Source organism: Ascaphus truei, chromosome 5 (genome assembly GCF_040206685.1).
Source record: "Ascaphus truei isolate aAscTru1 chromosome 5, aAscTru1.hap1, whole genome shotgun sequence".
NCBI classification, from domain to species: domain Eukaryota; kingdom Metazoa; phylum Chordata; class Amphibia; order Anura; family Ascaphidae; genus Ascaphus; species Ascaphus truei.
The window spans coordinates 132,698,283-132,725,484 of NC_134487.1; the positions used below are offsets into that span (position 1 = coordinate 132,698,283).

Below are 27,202 nucleotides of genomic sequence, written 5' to 3' on the forward strand. Positions count from 1 at the left end.
AGTTTGCACACTTTGACCTCTCTGCTAAACCGTTTTTACCTGTTTGCACTAATATGGAGGCAAAATATTTAAATGTATCATGAAAAGTTGTCCTAATTAGCGTGATCTGTTTGTAGTCTATTTGCTGCCAATACACTAAAATCAGGCAATTGTGTGGAAGTGCACATTGCTTTGTTGACGTTTGCTTCGGTAATGTGCTTGGCAATGCAGCTGACGCCTAGTCAGCTCTTTGGCTTCTGCTGCCACCTGCCATGTATTTGTCCTCCATGTCATAATGAAGATCTTGCTGACCTTTTACCGGTGAGAACAGCTTGGCAACAAACTTGCTGAATCATTTTTGGATGGGGCTTTTCTTGATGGCCATCATGAACGGACAACTTTGGCCCCTGTTGAGATCCTCCGACTGTTGGGGTGCTTAATTTTATTTGCCAGAGGGTATATAACTTTTAAGGGCATGAATTTAGTGGGGTACACTATTTTTTGTAACTTGAAGTATGAGATTTTTCAAGAGGGTAGTGACGTACAGAAAATAAAACCAGGGGGTTGGGTGGGATACACCGTTTTTGAAAAATTATACAAGTTTTTGAAAAGACAGCTTAGGTCAATTCCTTGTTTAGTTGTTTGGTGACCTCTACAATTGATGGAGTTGGAAGTAACTGGTATCTGCAGTTAGGGGGTGTGTTTGTGGTAGTTCTTTTTAGTCCAATTGTTTTTGTTTTGATAGAATAATGAGGTATGTATAGAATGTGGCTAGGAAGGGCTAGTATGTGACCAGAGTTGGGTCGAGTGGCTACTTTTACGGGCAGGTGATGACCGTCTAAATTGTCAAGTTAGACAATGTCTTCCTGGATATAGTGAGGACATTTGATAAATTTGACCAATGTGATATTTTATTCCCACAAATGTAGTTTGTAAATGGGCATTTTCTGGCCCCAATCTAAATATATATTTTAATTGATCTCCACAATGTACATACATGGCTTAGGCCATACATTTGCAGGTAAATGCAGTACTAGCTTTCAAAGTAGAAACCACACACTTTCTTAGCTAGACACACAATAGTTATAAAAAAAATAGCTTGTAGCAGTTAATTAAATTATATTAATACAATATATATATTTTTAATATGGCTGTCAAGTCTAAACATTTTTTTGCCTAATGACTTTCAAAAAATACTAATAAAAATGAAATCACTGTGCTTCTTCCTTGTATGTAGGGATGATGCCATCTTGCTTCTGCAATGTAACTTCTGAGAAGTAATTGATCTGTAGTACTTGGTGCTATAGCACTTGTTCACAATATTTGATAATAGGTAGAAGGCCCACACTCTTAAATCCGCAAAACCCTAAGTACTATTTTATCAAGTTGCTGCCATTTCAATCCTTAGAAATATAAAATTAGCTTTTCAATATTTATTGAATCGGCTCATTAGATATAGGAAGACCTTGGATAATGTTCTGCAAGCACACTTTAGAACTTTGTAGCATTCATTACATTTGATTGGGTTCTATAACTGCTAGGTTTTCAATTAGTTTGGTCTCTGCTTGATTCTGGTTTTACAACAGTCAACAGTGCTTCTAAATCATTTTCATTTGAAGAATATTTGGTATCTGTGATTAATTACCTCTCGGAATGGTCTGTGGCCTGGGCATTGGATTTTGGAAAGTGGGCAAGGTTCCAACATACAACACATTTTGGCTAGTGTCTTGTGAACAATACCGCTTGAAGTGCACTTTGCAGTGCGGTCAGTCTGCCCGTGTCTTGTCCTTAGTTCTGTGACTTTTACTGAAGTGGAAGAGCAGGGCTGGAGTGAATCCCTGGTTTTCACGTCTGCTTGATGAAAGATGTGTGTGCGAATGTCTTCCTTTCCAGAGCAGACGCAGGAGAGCATTCAGCGTTTCGAGCAGCAGGCTGGCCTCAGGGATGCTGGATATACTCCACACAAGGGCCTCACTGCCGAAGAGACCAAATACCACCGTGTGGCAGAAGCCCTGCATGTAAGCGCCTCCTGGATTTTCCTCCTTCTCCCTGACACTGCGTGTCTGTCTTGTGCATTGTCTTTATGTGCGTGTTTGCGCTGTAATACATGTACGGTGCCTTGATATCAATGCTATGAAGAGAGAGGATTATACTTGTCTTCCATCTTTCATCTGCATATGCAATTAGTGTTTTGTATTACTCCCTGCAAAAATTGTTTCTGGGCATTCATTCGTTTTTTTTTCTTCATCTTTTCCCAGTGTTTTGTGAATATGGCTCTGGTTAAAGGTGCAGTCTTTAAGAACAAACAAAGCAAGTATTTTACATTGTGGAGAATGCTTTGAATATAACATGTTCTATTCATTAGTGTGACTGCACCTTTAATCTCTTGGCCCTTCTGCCTCACTGCTGTAAGTGTATAACCTCGCCACGGTTCCTCTTTCCCTGCTGTGGTTGGAAAGCTCTTCCCAACCAAAACGTCTCTTGTTGAAGTTGATTGGAAAGTTATGAGCAATGGTTTTATTGATGTTTTACTTTCCTAACATTTTTTTTTTTTTTTTGTTAAGGCCTTTCTCTTCTATATCCAATGTCCTAATTTTGTGCACCACAATCGGTTCTCCAGGTTGACGGCAAATATAGCAAGAAAAAGAACAACTCACCAGTTTATAACTTGCTTAACCTTGGTCTTTGTTACGTTATCTCGTGATTTAAAAAAAAAAAAAATCATTTCAGTCTGGACCCCAATGTTGTACATATTGATTGATACCTTGCAGAGCAGTATCAGATGTTGGTGGACTGATGGACTTCTGTCATGTTTTTATATATTTGTAGGCTTGCCACTACATCCCAGAATGTTATAGCATTCAGGGTCTAGGTGCAAAGACATGCACCGTGTCTTGGGTTCCCTGTTAGGATTAGTGCATTGTTCTCTTGTGTAGTCGGTGTACACAGCGCTGTGCATGGTGGAACATAACTGCAATGGTCCATTTGGCCTACCTTGTTTAACTTTACAACCTGTCTTTTTATAGCTTTTTAGATCCCTTTTGGTTCTGGTTTATTTCTAATATTTACATCTTAAACTTAATTGCCCATGGTCAAAATAACTAACTAATGGGTCTTTTTCATTGGGATGACCCATTTCAAAGATTATTGCCCTTTACCTCCAGGTTGGTCACCCAGATTGCCTTTTTAGACATTAAGCTAAAAGAAATCTGCAATATTGGCGTAACCTAAAAAAGGTAAAGAAATTAATGCAAAATAATACCCTCCCCCCCCCCCCCATAAAAAAACCCATTATCACGCTGATCTCTTCTTTCTTTAGGTTTGTCCACCTAGTAGGTTAAACTGCGACCCGATTCTGCTGCCATCTCATTAGCTCTCCATACAGGCATCAGGACACTGAGTCCCTAAGAATTCCTGACGCGGAAGATGTAGATATTCAACTTTGTTGTTCCTTCACAGAAATTGAAGATGCAGACTGGTGAATCCAGTGATGAGAAGCAAAGCTCATCTGCTCAGTCAACCCCAGGCAGCACTCCAAGCTCCTCACCCAAGCAGACACGCAGGTGAAGTATCTTCACATTGTAATGCCTGCACATTGTCTCTTGGAGCTACAGCCTTATGAAATGAAGATCCTATAAACATTTTAAAGATGGGCAGTTTTTTTTGCCAATGTTGCAAAAACAGCATTGTTTCTTACCCCTGCATTTTTAAACATTTGTGAAATTACTTCAATTTGAAAGGGATGGGGGAAAGGGCCTTTCCTGTGTCTTTTAAAATGTTTGGAAAAAAATAATTGATCACCCACTTATGTACCAAATTAGCTACTTCACTGCTAAAATAAACGCTGTGAAAATGTGACGATACTCTGTGAAAGTCTGAACAGACGTTTGCTACTTTTACAAAAAAAATATTTGAAGTGAAACTTCTTTGCTGGCACCTACAGAGTTTTGATAGGTAAAATCCCTTGTGTTGTAACAAAATTCCATGACGGAAGTGACGTCTCTGCTGGCAGAAGAGGCCATCAGCGACGTGGAGGGAGAGGAAGGAAAGACACACACGTTGCCAGCTTGCACCAGTTAGGATGAAGGCAGCGCTGGATCCATAGGGGAGGAAGAGCGAGGACAATCTGTCCGCAGCTCTGCCGGGGGAGAGAGTGGGGGCTGCTACGGGCCGGGGGGCTCAGACAGGAACCGCTCGTCCTGTCCGGTGAAGAGGGAGGCGGCGGGTATGGCCGGGAGATCTGTCCGCCGTGTCACCAGGGGGAGAGTGAGGGCTGCTCGTCCTCCCTGTCCACACTGACACACACACTGACTGACACATTCACACACACACACACACACACACTGCTTCTTGTCCAAAAGGTGACAGTGTGCTCATTTACATGTCATTTCCCAGAATCCCTGGAAGCATTGTACGCGAAGGCTAGGTCCCCGGTAGATGCTGCGGCGAGCGCTATGGCGTGCACTGCAGGAACAAGAGCCGCCCCTCAATGGGGCCCACTACCTTGGCCGCTGTGTTGCACGACCAGATTTTTCTGAAGACAGTAAAACTGTCTTCAGATCTGGCGACGGAGCGCTGGCCACGCCACCAGCGGTTCAGCCAATGAGGGTGAACCTGCCAGGTGATATTATGGCAGCTGCCGCTGCATTAATGGCACAGTTTTATGTATGAGCTGTATATGTAGCAAGTAGTCCCCAGTAAAATGGGTCCGTACTACATATTGTGCTGTGGGTGGTTTTATCTTTTGAACAAAATGTAAATGCCTATAAAACTTTTTCTTGTTCTGGAGACCACATGGACTTTGTGTGGTTTATTAAATAAATCGACATTTCAGTCCTACACTTGGAACTGGCTCCAGATACACCGATCAGTGAGCTGCCGGTGTTTACGTAGTTGTTGTTTTTTTTATAGAGATTTAAACAGCCGTCCAATAAGAAGCAGCAGCAGCAGCAGCAAACTATTATGTTGCTGTTCCCCCATTAGCCTGATGGACCTGTGAGATTTAGCGCCATGTTGATTTCCCTTGTAGGGAGTTTTAAGACCAATAACATCACCTGGAACTGTATTCCCCGAGCTGAAACTGGGGCGGTTCAGCTCCGGCCCGTGCCATTTTGACCATGTTACTCTCCACAGATCGTGGTTTGGTCAGGGCTCCACCACTTCCCTCCCAGCTGGGGACTTCAACAGCATGGACACAGGAGGAGCAGACAAGTGGAGTGCGTTCGGCCCACGTGCTGTTCAAAAATCCACCACAGATCCAGGTAATATGTTAGTAAATCTTTTCTGTCCTGTGTGCTCACTTTTTAAATTAGTTTCCCTCCAGAAATAGGCGTTTGCAGACTTCAGAGTTTTGGGATAAAAAGTCTTCTGCTTCCTCTGTAAGAAAAACAAAGTGCTAAATGTTTTCGAAATACTTTCATTTTTTTGGGCAGGGGTGAATAGCCGCCCCACAAAGAGGATTACAGGCACACGTTTCATTAGTACAATGTAAGATAAGCTGCCGGTGCTCCTGAAGATGGACGACTCCTGCAATACCCCAGCGGATAACAAAGGGAGAAAGTATCCAGTACATGGATTTCATCAAAAGATTTATTCAGCAAAACATCCAACGTTTTGACTGCAATGCAGTCACCTTGACAAAGATTGTGTGGCAGTGGAAACGTTGGATGTTTTGCTGAATAAATTACTTGGTTATTAAGTCACTGTTCCTGGATACATGACCCCTTGATAGCTGATTGATAGCCCCTATATATGCTGTGTGGCTGGAGAAGTAATGGGCTCCAGTCAAATGAATAAGACTAAAATCTCAAGCACTGGGACGTAGCTTCACAGCATACTGAATAAGGGCCTCTGTCTCACGGACGCCACATACATAACAATACTAGTAAACACAGAGATTCACTGTAATACTTCATAACACTGCGGCTCACTCTTGGTTCACAGAAGGATTTCAAGCTTTAGATTCTTGGGCTTGCCCATAATGTGGTGGGAGGAGGGGGTGTTCAGGGAGGAATTATGGCTATTTTGAACTGTATATATTTCAGGGTCCAAAATGGCAGCCTGCTGTTATCTTCTTATGTGGTCTCCCTCTACATGTGTATGCGTTTGTATAAATTAGAATGTTTGTGGTTTTTGTCTCAGCAGACTTCCGGTTACTGCCAATGACCTTTATTGAAGGCTATATATCAAAGTACCTGTCCTACTAAAGTAGTGACATTAACAAATAATTTAGATTTGATCAGATTTTTGTGCTGCTTGTATCAGTTTAGCGGTAGAGTCTTTGATATAACCCCCAATAGACAATTTAGGAGATCAAAGAAGCCTTTGAGGGACAAAAGCAAAAATTGATGTTACATTTAAAAAAAACAAAACGTAAATCCTTGTTTTTTTGTTCCCTCGGGCTGAGCAATATAGGACATTGCAGGAGCCTACTGACTATATTGTCTCTGTTACATATAGTATGTTTCTCTACAGGAGGTTTCACGGTCCAGTCTTATAAAGGTGCACAAAAGCCAACCCCTATGGAGCTGATCCGAGCCCAAGCAAACAGAATAGCTGATGACCATGCGACTTTCAAACCCCCCAAGATGGAAATGCCCCCAATGGTTGGAGGGAATAAGCAAATTCCCCGCGGCCACAACCTGAAACCTCGTGACATGAACGTTCTGATGCCCACTGGCTTCTGAGGGATTTATTTTCTCTGCTGCTTGTACGGTCAAGTTCTTATTTTAAGGAAGATGGTCTCCTTCAGCTACTCACTTCTAGAGAGGCAATAACAATGGTAGTAAAAGCCTCTTCTGATATTGAGTTTATACAGATAACCTTTTGGGGCTCCCAATGTGAGCTTTTCCTTTCATACTATAGAGCTTTGTGTCAGTGGAAGATGATTAACTGTTCCTAACTCTTCTTTACTGTACAAGGGTTTGACTGGCAGGTAAACCATGTAATACCTGCAACTATGCACAGGCTACTTTACACATTATTGTGACTGGCTAATTTTGTCTACAATTCTGATATTGGTTTTCTGGTGTACACAGTAAATGGTTAATGTCGATCATATTTCCAGTAACCCCTTTCATGTAGTGATATAGGCACACAACAGATCCCTCAACACAATCAATTGAAATGTTTAAGCCCTATTTGATCTGACAGACTTCCCATTCTGTTGTTTCAAGGTGTAAGTGAGCACAATTTCAAATGCTGTAAGATAGTGCTAGTAAATGTTTGAGAAACCTGAATATTTTTTATGCAGATGTAAATCTTCATAGAAATCCTCCTTTGTGTTTTTTTTTTTTATTATATCCTTTTAAGTCTAGAGTTTTTTCTGAAGGACCAATTTGGGAAATACTAATGAATTAGTGGAGGTTTACAGCTCCTATGCTGGAACAGCCCTTTTGTGTGTCTGTCATGGTGGCCAGCCACATGACATTTTGCAAACCTCTCTGGGGGGATCAATTCTGCAATAACCAAGGAAAGCAGGGAACTGATATGTATGGCAACCCAACAGTTTTTATAAATGGCTCTCTATCACTGTAATGCTGAAGACCTTTTTACCTTCAAGCAGCTATATATGATAAAGCGGTTGGCTGAGGAAAGTGGATGGTGTTTTCCCTGCTCCTGATCTAACTTTTGGCACATGCAAACTGCACAGTATGTGGTCATTCAGGTTAGAGAATGTGTACTGAAATTCTGTTGACATTAATTTATTTGTATGCCTATTGTGCTTATGTCCCCCTGTGTTTTTGTGTGCCTAATTTTATGGTTGACAATAAAGTTGAAAGAGCAAGTTTGTTTTTGCTACTGAATTGTAACAAGATGCACAATGACTGTACACCTCAATTACACTGATCCATTACCATGCTCTACTTCTGCCATTGCATCACAACCCAAGGCATCCTGGTTGGTTTTAAAAATGTTACCTTGTTTTGACCCTCTACTCTTCCTCCCCCCCTTGTATAACTTGAACCCACAGTTCTACTTCTACTTCTGCACACGATCAGTATTTTGTGTTCCATTATTTACCAACAACTTCTCTTTCCCAAATTTTACAAAACAGTTTTTCCATCCATGTTGAAAAATAATTTATGTAAAATTTGTACTTTTTTTTTTACAGTAAATATTTTCATTGAAAGGGCTGAGTGCTGACTACTTACACATTTAAGTCAGATACAGGAGAGTGATGGAAGAAAATATTTTGCTGTGCCTTTGCGTATTGCTCTTCCAATCAATTGATCATTGGCTAAAAGTGGTCTTGCAAAGAAGTTGATCAATCAATGACTTGGGGTAAATTCATACACATAAAATGCTGCTGTAACCCTAACAAAAATAGGCTGCATTATAAATCTAGAATATTTCATTTGTACAAACTTTTCAAAACAGACATAAAACAAAAACTGCTGTTAAGGCTTAAATGTGCAAACCACCCTATTCCTCAATGAGGTTTATTAAGCAACTGTCTTTTCTGGTCCTAATCATATCCAAGTAAGGAACGAGAAGCACATTGTGCATAAAATATCACTCTGGCATAGCCCTTTGCATGCCCATCACACTTCAGGAGATGAACATACCTCCAACTGAGGTAAAAACGATTGTAATTTAACAGATCAGTTGGTGCACTGTGCCTAAATGTCTGGTGTGTCGGTCCAAATTCATGAACAAAGGTAAGCAGGACTGGTCCAGTGCCGTGCTTACATTATGCATGCTGTTCAATAGCAGTATATAGCAGGTCACGTAATACACCGAGTCTGGCTTGTATTTCCGGTGCTGGTTCTGCTCCAAGGGTGATCCGCCCGATGAAGATGTCAATGTGAAGCTCCACCTCTACTTTTGTGATGTCATCATGCGGCACAAGTGGCTTTTGTGTATCCTGAAGGATCAGATCTATGCGGTCAGTCACCGGGATAAATAAATGATCTGGGAAAAGAGGGAGTTAGTGTAAATATACTCTTCTCCCCCCCAGCCTGGCTTACTGACCATCTGTCTATTTATCCATCCCATACAAAACAATCGTTGACGTCAAGATTTTGGCCAGGATGAATACATAAAGCTGTTGGAAAACTAGCCTTTCATTTCAGAAGAGAGTTCTAGTATTCGATAGCACAAAGCAAGGATTGTTTCACAGACCAAGAGTAAAAGGTCAGCATCCAAAGTTAACTATTGTTTTTCAGACCCCGATTAGTTTAAAAGTACTAATTATTCCCAACTGTTAGCTAATGTTTCTAAAAAAAAAGTAATGCTCGCAAAAAAGCTGGGGAGTGAGAAATGTAGCTTAATAGAAAAGATGTTGGCACAACTGAAAAAAAAAAAAAAGTTAATTTCTACCTCACATGTAGACTTCCACCTGAATTAGTTTTTCCCTCCTTGCTTGGGATAGCAATTGGCATTTAAAAAAAATAAAATGAGTCTCGCATACTCCTTTATCTATACACATTTGAATCTAGGGATGTAAAATTAGACTTATTGAAGTGATAAGATACACACAGAAGCAATCAGCATAAAACTTCTGCATACTGAGTAGGAGCCAATTAAACACTAACCCAGTCTCAGAGCTATTGACATACAGTGGCAGACTAACAAACTTGCATGTTTCAAATTTAGCTTGATCAACGCGTTAAGTTTTTCTTTTTGTATGCAAACATTTATACTGATGGACTACGATATGTATCAAAAAGGTTAGAAATGCAGATTACCCAAATTGATTACTAAATAGCCAAAATGACAGTCGGTGATTCAAGAGAAGCAATGCTCTGCGTCAAGGGAGAACCGTACAATTCCTTTGAATAAGGATAGATACAGTACAATGTCTATGCCATTCTCAAATATATACCCCACTGAAACAATTCTAGAATAGCATTAGTAACATTCGATGCACCTGAGGCTCGCTAATAACTCCATTGATGTAGGTGTGTGTGTGTGTGTGTGTGTGTGTGTGTGTGTGTGTGTGTAGGTTTCTTTGTGTGTGTGTGTGTAGGTTTCTTTGTGTGTGTGTGTGTGTTTTTTTTAAGACAAATACATTCATAGGAGTTCCTACCCAGCATAATCCTTTGATAACTGAGAAACAGCAAACACATATGGTGCAGCATTTCATCCCATCTCTGCCACTCCCCTCCAGGACCCTAAAGAGAAGAACAGGAAACTTTTCACTAATGTAGACAATGGCAAGTACCATTAAAAAAAAAAAAAAAAAAACATAGAATTTTGTCGGATTTCAATATAGCCTAAGCCAGGGAAACATTTTCAAAATCTCTATGCTATGTTGGTACACTAATACCAGAAAATCAATTTACTGGGGAAATGTATAACCTTTTGCTGCGGCGGGGTCAGCTGGTAGTATTTTCATGGACGTGAGATGCAATATTTTAATTGTGGTACACTGAATTTCCATGTCACTATATAGTCACAGCATCCAGCACAAACTGCATTTTCTTATTTTATTGCTTAAGATTAACTTAAATATGTCATCTTGGCCTGTTCTTTTCCTGAAGAACAGGTCACAAATGTTGTTCATTTCTGTGCAGCTGTTCACTTCCAGGTCTTAAATACCGTTCTTTATTCCATTGAATAACTGGGATATGGATAAAAAGACCTCTTTAGGAAATGTTAAATATTAATGTATAAACGGATTTTCCACTGGGAACAAAGTTACAGCATAATATTAAAATTTTGTTTTCCTTTCCAATTCTCATAAAAAATTTTTTTTAGAAAAGGGATTGTTAAGCAGTTATATAAATAGATGAGCACGTGCGGAGAGCAAAATATAGCATGGAACCATGCAGCAGGCATGGCAAACCCAACATGGACAAGCTCAGATGTCAAGAGACAGTCCAGATGTTCTCATTACACCAGGTTACTGAAGGGAAGAAAATCAGAGCTCCACGGATTTGTTCAATAAACTAATTTATTGCCAATAGACTTAACGTTTCGGCCACACGCCTTTCTCAAAAGCAAAGTTTATTGGCAATAAATTAGTTTATTGAGCAAATCCGTGGAGCCTGATTTTCTTCCCTTCGTTATACTCTGGATTGATAGAGAATCCTGAACCAGGAGCACCGGTAGTTGTATCCCCTTTTTTCTGATAAGTGTGCAGCAATTTATCATTCTTCTATTCATCAGGTTACTGAAGAAATCTATATGTAACATCATTGATTAGGTTTTAAAAAAAAAAAAATGCAAGTCTTCCGTTTAACCCTTAACCTTTTTGCTTGGAATAAAAAAAAAACCCCCAACAATCATGGTGTTAGTGCCAAATGCAAATTTGTTCTTGCGACTTCTGGAATGTCAATATGCAAAATAAATGTTTATTTTATTCTTTGCCATGCAGTGTGTACTATGGCAATCTAAATGGTCCACATTACGCAGCGTACAAGTCTTTTTTGCTTCATTAAATGTTTTGTGAGAAAAGGGTGGTGGGTTCCAATAGTAGCATTAGGCCACGGGTATAGTGCACGCGACGGAACGGGTGACGTCACCCGTCGCCGCTAGCGAAAGTTATATTTTGCTTTGCGGCGGCGTTGCGGGATTTCTGGCATTTGATTGGTTCAGGAGTGGACTGAATGTTTGTATTGAAGGGAGAGCAACGTGTTGGAAACGTCTCTGTTCAGAATTCTGAGTCGGTAAAAGCGTGATGCCAACCCAGATGTCGTTACAGTGTGGGGACAAGAGGTATACCAATTCGGTATTAAGAGCAGGTGCAAACAACAAATTATGTTTTTACCTCTTTATCCAACATATTTTCAGTCCAGACTGATAAAATAGATATCTGCAAATTAAGCTGTGTAATAACTCAACCTCCGTGGATTTGAGGGTTAGAAAATGTGAAATGTGAGCAATTGTCATATCTCTCAAAGCTTCACAAGTTGATTATCCTCACACAAGCTGTGCTAGCAAACCAGCTGTGCAGCCCAACAGCCTCTGTGTTTGGGGTACGGAGAGAAAAGACCCACAAGCAATTACCATAGCTCCAGAGGCTTCACAGATTTACTGTTCTTACTCACAAGCAACTCCAGCAAACTCAGGTGTGCAGTGCCCTCCACCTCTGTATGTTAGAGTGACGCACTGTAGCTCCCGTGGATTCACACAATGTCCCAGTATAGTATGTCCCAACGTGTTTTTCGTCACCAGGTTGGCAATTTCATCAGGGGAATGTCCTACAGATCACTGATATGCATAATATATAGGCAAGTGTTGCTAAGCAACTAACTAGTATAATATAACATTAGGTCTAAAAAAAAAAAAAAAAATATCTAAAATATAACAATTCAAAATAAATATAATGCATATAAATCAACAGGAAATTATATATTTTTAGTTGACATTCCAGTATCTGTCGATTGTATGCATTATATTTATTTTGAATTAGGACAGGAGGAAAGGAGCTAGTGGCCCGCGGCCGCGCGCGCCGCCGACCGCAGCGGGTCCTTGGCCTTCGTTCACGCCGTGACAGGCTAGCCAGCCACTCATTCTTATGAACAGTACACCAACAGCACTGATTTTTCATCATTGATTATATTGATGTTGGACTTTGCTACCGATTGACTTTTATAATATTATTGTGCTTGCTTTTTTATCCTGTGAGTTTCTATATAAAAGTGTTCATAAACATTACCATTCACATATTCCTGGAACACGTACTCTTTTGTTTTTGTCTATAATGCATTCCCCAAAGCCAACAACGACTCACACTAAAACAGCTGAGTACATCCATTTGCCATGCACTTTTTTGACCCAAGCTTTAAAAGCTGTGGGAAACAGCAGGCATACGCTTAAAGGGATCCATGTTCAAGTGGAAAAGAAGCAAAAAGTAACATGACATTGGTCACTAACGCAACTATTTTTGGTACCGGGGCGAGATTACCATTGCACATGGAACTTGCTCACCCCTTTTGAGTCTCTGCACGCTCTCTCACCTGTGCTTCCAGGAGGAGTTTGGAGTGCTTCAAGAAGTAAAAGATCTTGGCCATGGAAAGCTGAAGTGTTGGAGGCGGCTCACAGCTGTGGTGTAATATCACCTCCAGAACCTTAGCCCGCAGAAGGGCGCTCTCTATGCTGCTGAAGAGTATCTCCCTAAGCAAGAGAAACACCAGCATTAGAGGAAAAACCTTTACTGCCTGCTCATGAACAAAGATAACCCATCTGATAATGTAGAAAAGGAGCGGAGCATATAAATTGTGATCGAATGGTCAAAAAACGGGCTAATTTATCAGGCACACTCAGGAGCAATTAACTATGGTTCAAAGCCTCTATCCCCTAAGACACTGCAAATACCATAGCATAATGAATCATTTACATTATTTCCTTACATCTCAGTTGCACCGATTACCCAAGCTGACCCCTTAGCCATAATGAAATACTCCAGTAATTTTATTTAAATCTCATATTTACAATATGCCAGTATGATTATTGTGGCATTGTTAATGTTTGTGATATTTATTGCCGTGTTGTGATTTATTTACAAATAAATATTACAGGTGCAATCCTGTCTACAGAGTGAGTAGCCACCAGCTACTATACAGGCATACCCCGGTTTAAGGACACTCGCTTTAAGTACACTCACGAGTAAGGACATATCGCCCAATAAGCAAATGGCAGCTCATGCATGCGCCTGTCAGCACGTCCTGAAGAGCAATACCGGCTCCCTACCTGTACCGAAGCTGTGCGCAAGCGGGGAGACTATAGAGCCTGTTACACATGCGTTATTTACATCAGTTATGCACGTATATGACAATTGCAGTACAGTACATGCATCGATAAGTGGGGAAAAGGTACATTTAAGTACATTTTCGCTTTACATACATGCTCCGGTCCCATTGTGTACGTTAATGCGGGGTATGCCTCTTTGAGTTCACATTGGAACACATGCTATTTTCAAAAGGATTTTGGATACCAATGTGGCCTGACCAGCAGGAACTTAAAAAAAAATGTAGGATTAAAATGTAAGATTTTGAGTAATGAGATGAAAAGTTGGAAAATTGCCAATCATGAGGTCTTAACCTCTTTATGACCAACACCCATTATTAAGTCAGCTATAGTCTTGTCACTGCATCATAAAGTTTCTTCAACACAAATGTCTAGACACAAGCGCCCACTTTATAAGCGCGGGTAAAGGTTACAGATTGAAATGCATCAGTAGAAGAGAACTAGGCAATGGCATTAACCAACACAAAACTGGTCGTTCCTCAACTACATCCAGAAACTGGAGCACGAACAGTGTAATAAATATATCAGTTCATACAGAAAAGATTAGCATGGCCAAACCAAATATAATGAATAAAGTGAAAACACAAAGAGAGAAAAGAACCCTCACATAAAAGCACTCAGACATATAATACAAAATCAGAGAAACATTATAACCGGCGGTTATAACCACTCTGGGTACTTTTGTCCCTATTGTGGTTTTATAGATAGCGGTTGTTCTGTGTCTGCCCCCCCCCCCTTTTTTTTTCTTCTGTGCCTTTTGCTAGTTTCTTCTCCTTTGTCCTTTATATTTTGAGTCCAGCAGGCAGGTTTTTTTAGTCCGTTCTCATGTATGTCATTTATATGCTCATTATTTTGTGTTGAATTTTTTATTTATTTAATTGATCTAATACATTTTTCTCTTATTTTGTATTATATATGTCGGAGTGCTTTATGTGAGGGTTCTTTTCTCTTTTTGTGTTTTCATAGATTATTCATCCCGCCAGCAGAGGTAATTTATTATTAATAAGGACAGTCTGGTTTGGTTTAGACAATATTCATATCGGTTGTTCTGATGCAGTATTCTTTTTGTGTGTTATAATGAATAACGTGTTTACATTTAGTATTATGGTCCACTTACTACTTAATGCCGTTTTTCTGTATCTTGTCCGTATGGTTGTTGTCTTCTCAAATCTATGACATGCACTTACATTGTGTAAGCTATGGCGAAATGCAATGTATGTCCCCCCCCTCCCTCCTTACCTCTGCTGCCGTGTGCCTATGCTGATCACATAGGAAAACATGGATTCGGCTATCTTGTTGGAGCTGCATGTTGGTGACTTGTCCACTTCCACAGCGATAGTCAGCATACGCTGAAGTAGGCAAACCATTCTGTGCACAGAGGAGTACAATGAGACACTTCGGTTATCCTGCATGATTACTGTTGGTACAGGTGAAGTTGTGGCGATTACCCCCTTCTTACCTTTGGTTCTCACACACAACAAAATCAGACTCATCATCGGGGCAAGTTTCGGAACAAGATCTTCCTATAGCATCCATCAGCCAGACAATCACATCCCTGCGGCATAAGAACACCAAACCTGCTTTATTCAACCAATTGTCACATGTCATTCAGTGGTTATGTTATTTAGAGAAGCGCAGCAAGATTGAAGCGGTGTGTTTAATTTAACTAGTGCTAGAGGGCACAGAATGTCTCATCCAAATGCAAGAGGTTAACTCTATAGTTGCTCCTATATCAAGTGTGTCACAGACTCTTACCTGATGTTACAGAATCTCATGTCACAAGATAGCATCATTTTAGCCAGACATTTATGCAGAGATCGGCGACGCAAGTTCAACTGGAAATCATCATCAAGAGTCTGGACCACATACTGCAGGAATAGCAGACACGCGTGCGGGTCCTGCAAGGTACCAGTCACAGCTCACACCATAGGACAACAGACTGTGTCAACATGCTCACCAACCTTTATTACTGTACTTCATATGAATCCAAACATGGTTAATAGATGGATTTTGTTTTAAGTCAAAACGTTGATACACAAGGACACTTTAGAAAAAGAAAAATGTATGTCCAAAATAACATAAAAGGGGGAGGGAACAAGCGCAAAAACTGTGAAATAGAAGGATACGTAGTAGTCCAACTATATAGATTTCCTTGATGGGTGCCGCACCGGACCGCAAATGGGTTCGTTCAGAGCCAGTTGTGTTGTTTGGGGAGTGAAGTTCCGATTGCGTACGAACTCATCAAATTAGGAAATATATGTAAAAAAGAAAAAACACAAAAGTATAATATTGTATGCAACCGTCAAGGTAAAAAGTAATGCACTCACATTAGGCATGGTTAGATGAGCATTTCGGTTGTTAAGTGAACCACACTGATGAGCAGGAATCTCTGTTGATAGGATATATCTGGTAGTGCAGACCTTCTCGAATAGCAGGACTCGCAGCGTTAGTGCAGGTACCTCATCAGCAGGATATTCTCAATAAAGAGATAACACAAAATAGTGTAGTACTGTATACAGAATTGGTTAATTGCTCAAGCCAAATGGACACTCACATTAGAATAGAATTAAAAGGACTTATGGTTGTTAAAGTGACCAACTTAGACAGGTTATACTGGAATCGCTGGAAAATTCCAAGAACACAGGAAAACAGGATTAAATCTTTATAATATAAAATATAAAAACACAAAAACCAGAAGGCCACAGAAGCTATACAAGGAACAACTGAAATCACAACTCCCAATAAACCCCAGTGATGGCCATACACCAGGGGTTAAGGACAGAGAAGGTGACAGTGCTCCAGACAGCTCCCAAGAATCTCCTGCTAATCGTACAGGGGTATTTCACACTGTCTGGAGCACTGTCACCTTCTCTGTCCTTAACCGCTGGTGTATGGCCATCACTGGGGTTTATTGGGAGTTGTGATTGTTGTTCCTTGTATAGCTTCTGTGGCCTTCTGGTTTTTGTGTTTTTATATTTTATATTATAAAGATTTAATCCTGTTTTCCTGCGTCCTTTTCCTGTGTTCTTGGAAGTTTCCAGCGATTCCAGTATAACCTGTCTAAGTTGGTCACTGTAACAACCATAAGTCCTTTTAATTCTATTCTAATGTGAGTGTCCATTTGGCTTGAGCAATTAACCAATTCTGTATACAGTACTACACTATTTTGTGTTATCTCTTTATTGAGAATATCCTGCTGCTGAGGAGTTTACATTGACGCTGCAAGTCTTGCGATTGGAGGAGAATATCCTGCTGATGAGGTACCTGCACTAACGCTGCGAGTCCTGCTATTCGAGAAGGTCTGCACTACCAGATATATCCTATCAACAGAGATTCCTGCTCATCAGTGTGGTTCACTTAACAACCGAAATGCTCATCTAACCATGCCTAATGTGAGTGCATTACTTTTTACCTTGACGGTTGCATACAATATTACACTATTGTGTTTTTTCTTCTTTTTTCACATATATTTCCTAATTTGATGAGTTCGTGCGCAATCGGAATTTCACTCCCCTATGTCCAAAATAAACCCACTTCCGCTTCTCAGGGACCGCCCATTGTTTTAGCCTTGTGCTGAATTATTAACGTTTCATTCATTGCATGGTGTGATCTGTTTTTGTACATTTTCTTTTCATACCTTTTTTTGCATTACCGTTGTGAGCAGACTCCAATCCCAAGGGACTGTAGACATGGTAGCTGGATGGAGCCTGAAAGTAAAGCTGGAGTTGAGCATAAAATAACTTTTAAACTACATTTTTTCATACAAAGCTCTATCCCTTCACTGGCCGTCCTCCAATCTATTGCTGTCCTTCATCTCACTCCTCTCACAGACCTTTTAGCCGAAATCCATCATCTCTCGTTCTAAGCTTCATCTTCCCCACTTAGCTATTTTGTCTATTCTGTATAGACTACATCACAGCTGTCTATAGTGATAAGCAGGATAACACACAGTTAACAATGTATTAACTTTAATTCCAATAAATGGATGCTAATGCATTAACTGTACATGAACCCACTACTCACCATATTGAATGAAGGGCTCTGGTCCTACAGAATTATCTACTCAGTTCTCAACCCAAACACCTCTTTCTCTGCGCCTTTTGCCTCATCCCAGTCCTCTCTATTTGCCCCTGTGTTCTTCCCTCGGTCCTCTCCATCTACCCCTTGCCTCTTGTTTCTCTGCCCTTGTCTTATCCTCCAGTCCTTTGAAACAGCTCCTTGGACTTTTGGTCTCTCATCCAACACTATGCACCAGTTAATCACTAGTGGGACAAGCAGGAGGTATTACAGGATTCACCTACTCTTGCACTTTCATTAGGAGTGTGTATGCGTCGGTCATGACCCCTTGCTCCTCGCCGTCCAGCAGGATGGAGCGGATGACATGGCAGAGGATGTTGGTGGGTGGATAATGATGAGGAGATACAAACTCAGTCAGGAAGTGCAAGGTGCCCTGTGGGAACCTCTCCTCCACTGTGCTGATCACAATGTTCATACGCCGTGAGGGAATTGGCAGTGGCTTTAGATGCAGGTTCTACAAAGAGAAGTACAGACAATTGCTAGATACAGTCAGCGTGTGTCTTACCACAAATCACTATTTCACACTAGGAAGGGTTGGATGTGTGTGTATACACACACACACACACACACACACACACACACACACACACACACACATATATATATATATACACACACACACATACACACGCTATATTTGGCAAAGTTTCTGGAGAAGTGTAATTTGGGATGACTTCAAAATGGACCGAGAAGACTGTTCTACATGTAATATTGTGTGCAGTATTTTCGAAATGTTGGCAGCTCTCCTTCATATATAGAGTCTGGTTACACAGATCTACATATGCAGCAGGCTTCATTGTTCCCTCTGGTGTGATATGCAGACATTTAATCCTATGGAGACCGATATTCTGTGAGACGCTAATATATTTTTATATATAGGGAACCAATTTCACACATTATATATTTAATTCACTACAACAGGAGTGGCCAACTCCAGTCCTCAAGGGTCACCAACAGGTCAGATTTTATGGATATCCCTGCTTCAGCACAGGTGGCTCAGTCATGGGTCTAGCTATGAGAGCTCAGACCCAATAACTGCACAATTGTATTTATCAGGACAGGGCAATAAAACACACACACACACACACACACACACACACACACACAATACAACAAAAAAGGCAGGAGCCAGAGTTTGGCCCCCGTCGGCTGTGTGTCGCACTCCTCCCCTTTCTCCAACCACACGTTATGAGGACGGGGTGGGCAGTCACGGAATGCTCCCTTGCCCTCTCGTGCCAGCCCCCAGTTCCACAGCACATTGCTCACTGACCTGGCTGTCACAGTTAACTTCATGACTGGTAATAGCACAACCTATTCTGCTTAAAAGCAAGATTGGTCACGGTGCCCGGCAACGGCGCAACCTACAGGTATTTTAGCACTGTGCAGCAGAGCCGGCACACAGGAAGAAAAGTTATATCTATGGCGCTTGGCACCGAAGTACACTAAATAAATGAAAAGGATATATACAACCAGATTGAGGGTAAAATCCACTTGGGTTCTCCTCGTGCAGACGATCAGTCATGTGAAAGAAATAAAAAAAAATGACAGTGTATGTTGCTGAGACATTCAGTCCACATCAATGCAACTGTGCATGTCTAACTCTATATTTAGTCACTGTACCTTTAAGCCGGGACTATATATATGTGGACACTCAGAGACTGAAGCACTACTTTTTTACCCCTGAGGAAGGAAGCGTAGACTTCCGAAAGGCGTAGGGTGGTCCAAATTGTGCACTGCTGTCCTAATAGCACCTACCACACTCCCGTTGCCATCTCCACGGACACAGCATTGGCTTTGGCTCGTCCGCGGCTGTTGCCCATGCCGCCCCGCGGAGCAAGGCTGTGACGACATCACCTACTTGCAATTGCCGTCCCTGATCCTGCGCTGCTGCTGCGCATGTGACGACGTCCATTCTGTGAGACACAGCCCGGTGCGGCTGCCCTGCGGAGGTCTGTGGTCTGGAAGGTTGGGAGGGTCTCTCCTGGAAGCTCACGCTGACTACACGAGACGCCCTGGAGCTGACAGAAACCATCACGAGAGGGGATACTCTCTGAATTATCCATCGCTTTATACCTTCCAGTGTCTGGTAAGCGGACAGTCCAGCTACTGCTGGAGTGCACATGGGACTTATTTTATATTGTGTGTTTTATATTTTCATTGATTATTTAGTTGTTGTATTAAATGTTTTTTAGTAATCCCAGTCATCTGTTTGTCTCAGCATCTGTTTGTCTCAGCATTTGTTAGTCGTGTTTTATATGTCTTTGTTAGTTACTGTATTACACTATGTCATTTTTTTAAATTTCTTTCACATGACTGATCGTCTGCACGAGAACCCAAGTGAATTTTACCCTTCATCTGGTTGTATATATCCTTTTCATTTATTTAGTGTACTTCGGTGCCAAGCACCATCGATATAACTTTTCTTCCATTCCATTATCTGACCTTGGGTGTCAGAGTTATATCACAGGCTGCTGGCCATTCTCTGGTGTTTGAGATTAGCGCTACCTCTTTTTTTGTTGTTTAGAGCCGGCACACTGACAACTACTGTCCCATTCCTCTCCTTACACTGAGACTGAGAATTGTTGATATGCACGGCCATTAGGCCGCACGATTCACATCAGCAACATCTCCACTCCCTCTGCACTGGGAAAAGAGGGTCGAGTGGGCTGAAGGGATGGTAAGCAGTTTAGGGCCGCAGGTGAAGTCCCCTAGAGGACCACCTGCGGCCCACCAATGTATTCAAGGTGTTGGGTTGCCAAACCTTGTGCAATTACTTGTTTGTGGGGTGGGATATTGGAGGAGAAAGGTTATATTATGGAGGATATGCTCTCCGACTTTACCTTACTATCTCCTTCATCGTGTTTCATCCTCCGGAAAAAGACGTGATGGACAGGGGGGCTTCTGAAGTACCGTAGCTTGTAAAGCCAGGCCTTGTTGGGGTGGAACAGCTTTTGAGTAAAATCTGCTCTGGGGCTAAAGGTCTCTTCAAATGTCCCATTTGTTAGTGCCAGTGAGGAAGTGGGGGTTGCCATGGGATCTGACTGGGGCTTCCTCGTCGAACACACAGTGGCATGGTCTGGGCTCTGGTTGCTATTGAGACAAAGTTTTTGAGGGTGTGCATCTGTTAAGACCAAAGGATTTTTTAAGGGACTGTTCCTGTACACTTGCGCAGGTGTAAGGCAGCCCTCTCCGTTTGTTCTAGGAGAGACTTCCTGCTCGGTCCCAATGTCTCTTACACTGTCCAAGGAGGCCATATCACTGTTAACAGTTGTGCTGCTGCTACCAGATGTCTCATCTCTGCTTACAGAGCCCTGATCATTTCTGTTTTTCACTTGGTCACTGGAGAGGCTGGGGCATAACCTGCATGCTGCCTCTGTACCTTCCGGGTCTGACGGTCTATCTTCAGGAAGACAGTAGTTGTTAAACTGGGACTCTGATTTGATGCGCTGCTTAGCCTGTAAGTAGCACTGCTGGGGAGTAGAAATCTCAGAAGACATCTCTGGGTTGTCCTCAATGCCGGTCAAATCAATCACATTGCTGTCCAATGACACCACAGCGCCCAAACTACTTGTCAAATCAATGATGTCCTGGAAAGATCAGGTAAAATAGAATCAATTAATTGTTAAAAAATAGAGGCATACTGTGACGGTAGCGTCAGACAGGGTTATAATATACACACAAAAATTACTTCACTGGGTTGAACTGACTGCGACTAAGATATAATAAAGAAAGTTTATTCCTTGGAAAAGGGGAACACACAGAATTATACAATTAACGCACAAGATATGAACACTTACTTAGGATTTGGGAAATGAAGCAGTTAGGAACGGGACTGGCAATTCATTCAGGATACAAAACGAAGTCACAACGAATAACACTGGATATAGGGCTACCCCTCATTTATATAGGGTTTGAGTCCTATACCTTAACATGGGATTTCAACACACTAAAGCAAAGGCGTCTTTGGGTCTGCTAGACTGATCACTGGCCCATCATAGCCTTTGTTAAAGGTGGGACACACAATATTTTGTATAAGTACTCAGGGATTGTTCTCCTCCGCCCTGGCATTCACATGCAGGGTGGGGGAGAGCCTTTGACTAAGGGCCCATTGTAGACCACTTGTCGCACCCTGACCATTTAGCATATTACAGAGCCCATCTCTTTTCCTGGGCTTTTATGCCAGATACAAAATACAATATTTCTGACAATCATGGTTATATCAAAATAATCCGTTCGGTTGGGCCGAGCGGACCAGAACTTGCCCGACCCTAATGCCGGAGGGTACTCTCCATTGTGGCCAAGTTTCAGCTCGCTAGGACCCACCGAACCGGAGTTACAGAAAATGGGTTTAAATGCCTTTTTTAACCAAGATACAGTTCTCCGCCATTGAAGTCAATGGCAGAATCACACAATTCAATAATTACCCAGACTCCGCTCTGCTGATCAGAGAGGGTCAGGATTTGCCATGCAATCAAGCCAACGCTATGACTATCTGCTGGCCAAATCCTGGCTCTCTAGTCTCCGCAGAACCGGAGTTCCAGAGCTACAGTTTTACCTTCTTTTAACTTAGCCGTTTAAACACGCGGCTTTCCCCCATTGGAATCAATGACCGGCGCCGCCGTAGGAAATACATGGGCCGGCGCCGCCATAGGATTCAATGGGGCCTCCGCTATCATTGGAATCAATAGGGACGGCGCCGCCATAGGAAATGCATGGGCCGGCGCCGCCATTGAAGTCAATGGTAGGACCCTCCGGTCTGGCGCGAACCTTTCCCCGGGTCAGTGACCGTCGGACCCTGTTGGGATCGAGTGAGGGGGTTCTAGGATCCAGGGGCAAAAAGAACTTTATTCCGGGGTGCCCTAGAACCTAAGTTTCCCACATCACTTGCACGTGAACTTGACCGGGGATTGATCAAAGCTCTTTTTTGAAAGTGTTTCCGCTCTTGCGGTTTTGCGGTCTGACTGGCTACCAGCTCGTCTCCGGAGGTCGGCATCGAGGAATCCACATTGAAACACATTGCGCCATTGACTTTCAATGGGGAACCACCGCTTCTCCTCTCTGGCGCCACCTGCAGGTCTTCTCTGATATCAGGCCCAAACCACTGAAATTCCCATTGACTTGTATGGGGCTTCAATGGCGGCCTATGGAGAAGCTGCAAAATGGAGACTGCAAAGGCGGGAAAAGGGACAAAGGGCCATAAATACAGAATTAACATTAACCCTTTCCCTCCTGCATAGATCCCAGTGTATGTGTTGGTGCAGACACTGGAATGGGAACAATACATATTTACAGGGGAATACACATTTGGGTGTTGAAGCAGGGTAAAAAACACATTACTGGACCACAGTCCAGTTAACCCCCTGCCTCCCACGTCAGAGGGTGTAACCCCTTTAATACCGGGCCAAATCCCCTCTCCCATGACACATACACCAAACACTAACCAACTATCCCACCTTTTAATTCAATTGTATAAATGCTGGAATCTGTATTTCAAATATATAGATTTGGAAACTAATTAACTGCAATATACTTTCAATTTCATTACAATTTTAATTAACAAGTCTCCAATATTACACTTTATACTTATATTACTGTTGCGACGATAGGGGTAAATGTGACCGCTTTTAATAAAAGGTCAAGCCTGCCGTTACCCCTACCTGTAGGTTTCAGTCACAGATAACATTCTGAGGCCCGTTCTATACTGCATGCGGCCGTGCGTGCCTATGCGAACGTGCGTGCACATGCTGCATGATTTTCCCTTTTATAGAGCCGGGAGCTACAGGTACTGTGTATATATGGTGTGCATGGGTTTATGAGTGAAGGAAGTCCTAAATAAGATTTTTTAAAGAATAAAAAAGTTTAATAATTTTTACCACACTCCGGGCATGCCCTCACTGCTGTGGGTGCGTGTGTTAAACCTACCCACCTCAGTACTGGGGACTGGCCAGGTCTGCGGGCATACAGGTGTTACATTATGCAGAGCCCAACAAATGCAGACCCCCCTGAGGTGGGTACAGGTGTTTCTCTGGAGCATTTACAATTTGTGAGCAACCAGCTGACCACAGTCTCCCAGCAACTTGCTAATCTCTCCCTCCAAGAAACTCCCATGGCTCCATCACCCCCTGTCACCATGACTTATGCTAATGCTGGACCCCGTATTCCACCGCCCAACCAGTATGATGGGGACACCCTCGCTTGCCGCGGATTCCTAAACCAATGCGAGGTGCAATTCGAAATGTCTCCCTCTCAGTTTCCTACCAGCCGCTCTAAGGTGGCTTACATTTACGTCTTGCTCACCGGTGACGCCCTCGCTTGGGCTTCTCCCCTCTGGGAACATAAGACTGAATTAACTCAAGATTACCCTAAATTTAGGCGTGAATTCCAGCAAGTGTTTGACACTCCCGCACGACGGGAGACGGCCGCATTCTCTCTCTTACATATTTCACAGGCTCGAAGATCGGCTGCCAAGTACGCGATCGAGTTCCGTACCCTCGCCGCGTAGACTCAAAGGAATGACGAAGCACTCGCCGCCGCATACTGGCATGGTCTCTCTGTCACCTTGAAGGATGATCTTACTACTCATGCCCGGCCTTCCTCTCTGGAGGAGTTTATTACGCTCAGTGTACGTATGGACCAGCGCACCCACGAACGACGGCATGAGAGACACTGTTCCCGTTCTCTTCCTTCCCCTGTTGTCTCTCACAGGTCGCCCTCTTCGCCTCTCCTGGCGTTGGACGCCCCAGAGCCGATGCAAATCGGTAGCCAACAACTTCGGGCCGCGGAGAGAATGCGACGCCGTCAGAATGGACTCTGTTTCTACTGTGGTTCTTCGGAACATCGCCCCCAGAACTGTTCCCTGAAGCCGGGAAACGGGAACACCCAGTAAAGGTAGAGGGGCTTCTACTGGGTACTGTCTCTTCTTGCCCCTCTCTCTCCGAGGATCCCCCAAAGAAGTTTATGCTTCCTGTTTCACGTTGGATGGCCCTGACCTCCTACTGGAAATAAAGGCCTTCATTGACTCTGGATCTGGCGGTAACTTCCTGGATCAAACCTTTGCCTCTGAGAACCAAATTCCTCTGGTCAAGAGAAAAGCACCGATTGGTCTCGAGGCCATCGACGGTCGCCCGCTCCAGCCAGCATTCATCATCTGGGAGTCCATTCCCCTCACTTTGACCTTGGCCGACGGTCATAAGGAGGTAATAGTTTTTGATATCTTCCATTCTCCTACCGTTCAACTTATTTTAGGATTGCTTTGGCTTCAACTCCACAATCCGCGCATTGATTGGACCGGCAACCAGCCCATCCAGTGGCCTTCCTCCGCTGAGTCTGTCTCTACGGCTCCTCCTGTTGCGTTGCTCGCCGGCTTGGATTCCGTTCCTGCCAATCTCCCGATTCTCCCGACCGTGTATGAGTTCCTGGACGTGTTCAACAAAGTACAGGCTGAAGTTCTGCCTCCCCATCGTCCATACGATTGTCCTATCGATTTAATCCCAGGGACCATCCTCCCGAAGTCGAAATCTTACCCTTTGTCAGTTCCAGAAACCGAAGCCATGACGTCTTACATCCAAGAAAACTTGGAGAAAGGATTCATCCGCAATTCTACCTCCCCCGCTGGGGCAGGCTTCTTCTTCGTGAAGAAGAAGGATGGATCGCTAAGACCTTGTATCGACTTCCGCGGACTCAACAAAATCACGGTAAAGAATCGGTACCCCCTTCCCTTAATCTCTGAACTTTTCGATCGTCTCCAAGGAGCCTCTATTTTCTCCAAGCTTGATTTAGGAGGGGCCTATAACCTCATTCGCATAAGGGAGGGGGACGAATGGAAAACCACGTTTAATACGCGATCTGGACACTATGAGTATCTAGTTATGCCCTTTGGTTTATGCAATGCTCCTGCCGTCTTCCAAGAGTTCATGAACGACATCTTCCGGGATGTATTGGGAACATTTGTTATTGTATACTTGGATGACATTCTCATTTTTTCTAAAAACTTAGATGAACACATTCATCATACCAAACTGGTTCTGTCTAGGCTCCGTGCTAACCGCCTATATGCCAAGATGGAGAAATGTTTGTTCCACCAGACGTCTACTGTATTCCTAGGCTATATTATCTCTAACCAAGGTTTTTCTATGGACCCAGAGAAATTGAAGTCTGTTCTCGACTGGCCGCTGCCAAATTCTCTCAAGGCCGTGCAGCGCTTTGACAATTATTACAGGAAATTCATCCGTAATTTTTCTTCCATTGCTCTCCCCATCACTGCCTTGACCAAAAAAGGTGCCGACCCCACGTCTTGGTCTCCTGAAGCCATCGACGCATTTGCGTTTCTCAAAAGAGCCTTCGTCTCTGCAACCATCCTACATCACCCGGATACCTCTCTTCCCTTCACATTGGAAGTTGACGCTTCAGATGTGGGAGCCGGTGCAGTTCTTTCTCAGAGATCCTCTCCTCAAGAAAAACTCCATCCCTGTGGTTTTTTTTCTCGGAAATTCTCGTCTGCCGAGAAAAATTATGATGTTGGGAATCGTGAGCTTTTGGCCATTAAATTGGCTCTTCAGGAGTGGAGGCATCTTTTAGAAGGCACCAAGGAACCTATTGCCATCCTCACCGACCACAAAAATTTGCTGTATATCGAGGGGGCTCTACGGTTAGGATCCCGCCAGGCCCGTTGGTCTCTTTCCCCCCCCCCCCCCCCGTTTTAACTATACCCTTTCGTATATTCCTGGTACCAAACATATTAAAGCAGACGGTCTCTCTCGCCAATTCGCCACGGAGAACGAGTAATGAATCCACAGAGCCAATTCTTCCTGCCAATTGCATCATCTCTGCCAATAATTTTGATGTGTTGGATGAGATCAACAAAGCCCAGCTTCACATTCCCAGCAGGTTTAGGGTACCAGAGGGACGCTTATACGCAGCTCCACGGTTTCGCCACAAGATTTTACTTTGGGGACATTCTTCTAGATCGGCCGGTCATCCAGGCTTCAAGAGGACGGCGGATCTTATTAAACGGACATTTTGGTGGCCTAAGATGAACAAAGACATTTTTTATTTCACTAGTGCTTGTCCGGTATGTGCCCAGAGTAAATCTGCCCATCACAAACCTTCAGGCCTTCTCATGCCTCTCCCCATTCCGGAGCAACCGTAGAAACACATCTCTATGGACTTCATTGTCGAACTTCCCAATTCGAAGGGAATGAATACCATTCTTGTCGTGGTAGACAGATTTTCTAAACACTCACACTTTATTCCCCTCAAGGGTCTTCCTAATTCTGCTACTTTGGCCGATATTTTTTCCAAGGAAATTTTCAGATTACATGGCGTTCCCATTTCAATTGTCTCTGACAGAGGTTCTCAATTCATCTCTAAGTTCTGGCGTGCGTTTTCCCAGAGACTTGGGATTTCTCTTCTTTTTTCTTCCGGATATCACCCTCAGACCAATGGTCAGACT

General features: G+C 42.8%; 2 protein-coding genes across 5 annotated transcripts in view; one reads left to right on the forward strand and one right to left on the reverse strand.

The window, feature by feature from the left end:
* Window positions 1-7,765, forward strand: part of KIAA1191 (KIAA1191 ortholog) — a 21,145-nt gene extending 13,380 nt beyond the window's left edge. For both annotated transcript variants that reach the window (XM_075600881.1, XM_075600880.1), the window contains 4 exons: window positions 1,873-1,997; window positions 3,439-3,542; window positions 5,113-5,240; window positions 6,454-7,765. In XM_075600881.1, the coding sequence (XP_075456996.1) occupies window positions 1,873-1,997; window positions 3,439-3,542; window positions 5,113-5,240; window positions 6,454-6,665 (569 nt within the window). In that variant the 3' untranslated portion in view covers window positions 6,666-7,765. The remainder of the gene's footprint in view (window positions 1-1,872; window positions 1,998-3,438; window positions 3,543-5,112; window positions 5,241-6,453) is intronic.
* SIMC1 (SUMO interacting motifs containing 1) overlaps window positions 7,313-27,202 on the reverse strand; it is a 62,833-nt gene continuing 42,943 nt past the window's right edge. For all 3 annotated transcript variants that reach the window (XM_075600877.1, XM_075600876.1, XM_075600878.1), the window contains exons 2-10: window positions 20,592-21,338; window positions 17,976-18,205; window positions 17,312-17,381; window positions 15,430-15,572; window positions 15,134-15,229; window positions 14,914-15,042; window positions 12,885-13,041; window positions 10,010-10,094; window positions 7,313-8,892 (exon numbers count right to left, since the gene is read on the reverse strand). In XM_075600877.1, the coding sequence (XP_075456992.1) occupies window positions 8,672-8,892; window positions 10,010-10,094; window positions 12,885-13,041; window positions 14,914-15,042; window positions 15,134-15,229; window positions 15,430-15,572; window positions 17,312-17,381; window positions 17,976-18,205; window positions 20,592-21,338 (1,878 nt within the window). In that variant the 3' untranslated portion in view covers window positions 7,313-8,671. The remainder of the gene's footprint in view (window positions 8,893-10,009; window positions 10,095-12,884; window positions 13,042-14,913; window positions 15,043-15,133; window positions 15,230-15,429; window positions 15,573-17,311; window positions 17,382-17,975; window positions 18,206-20,591; window positions 21,339-27,202) is intronic.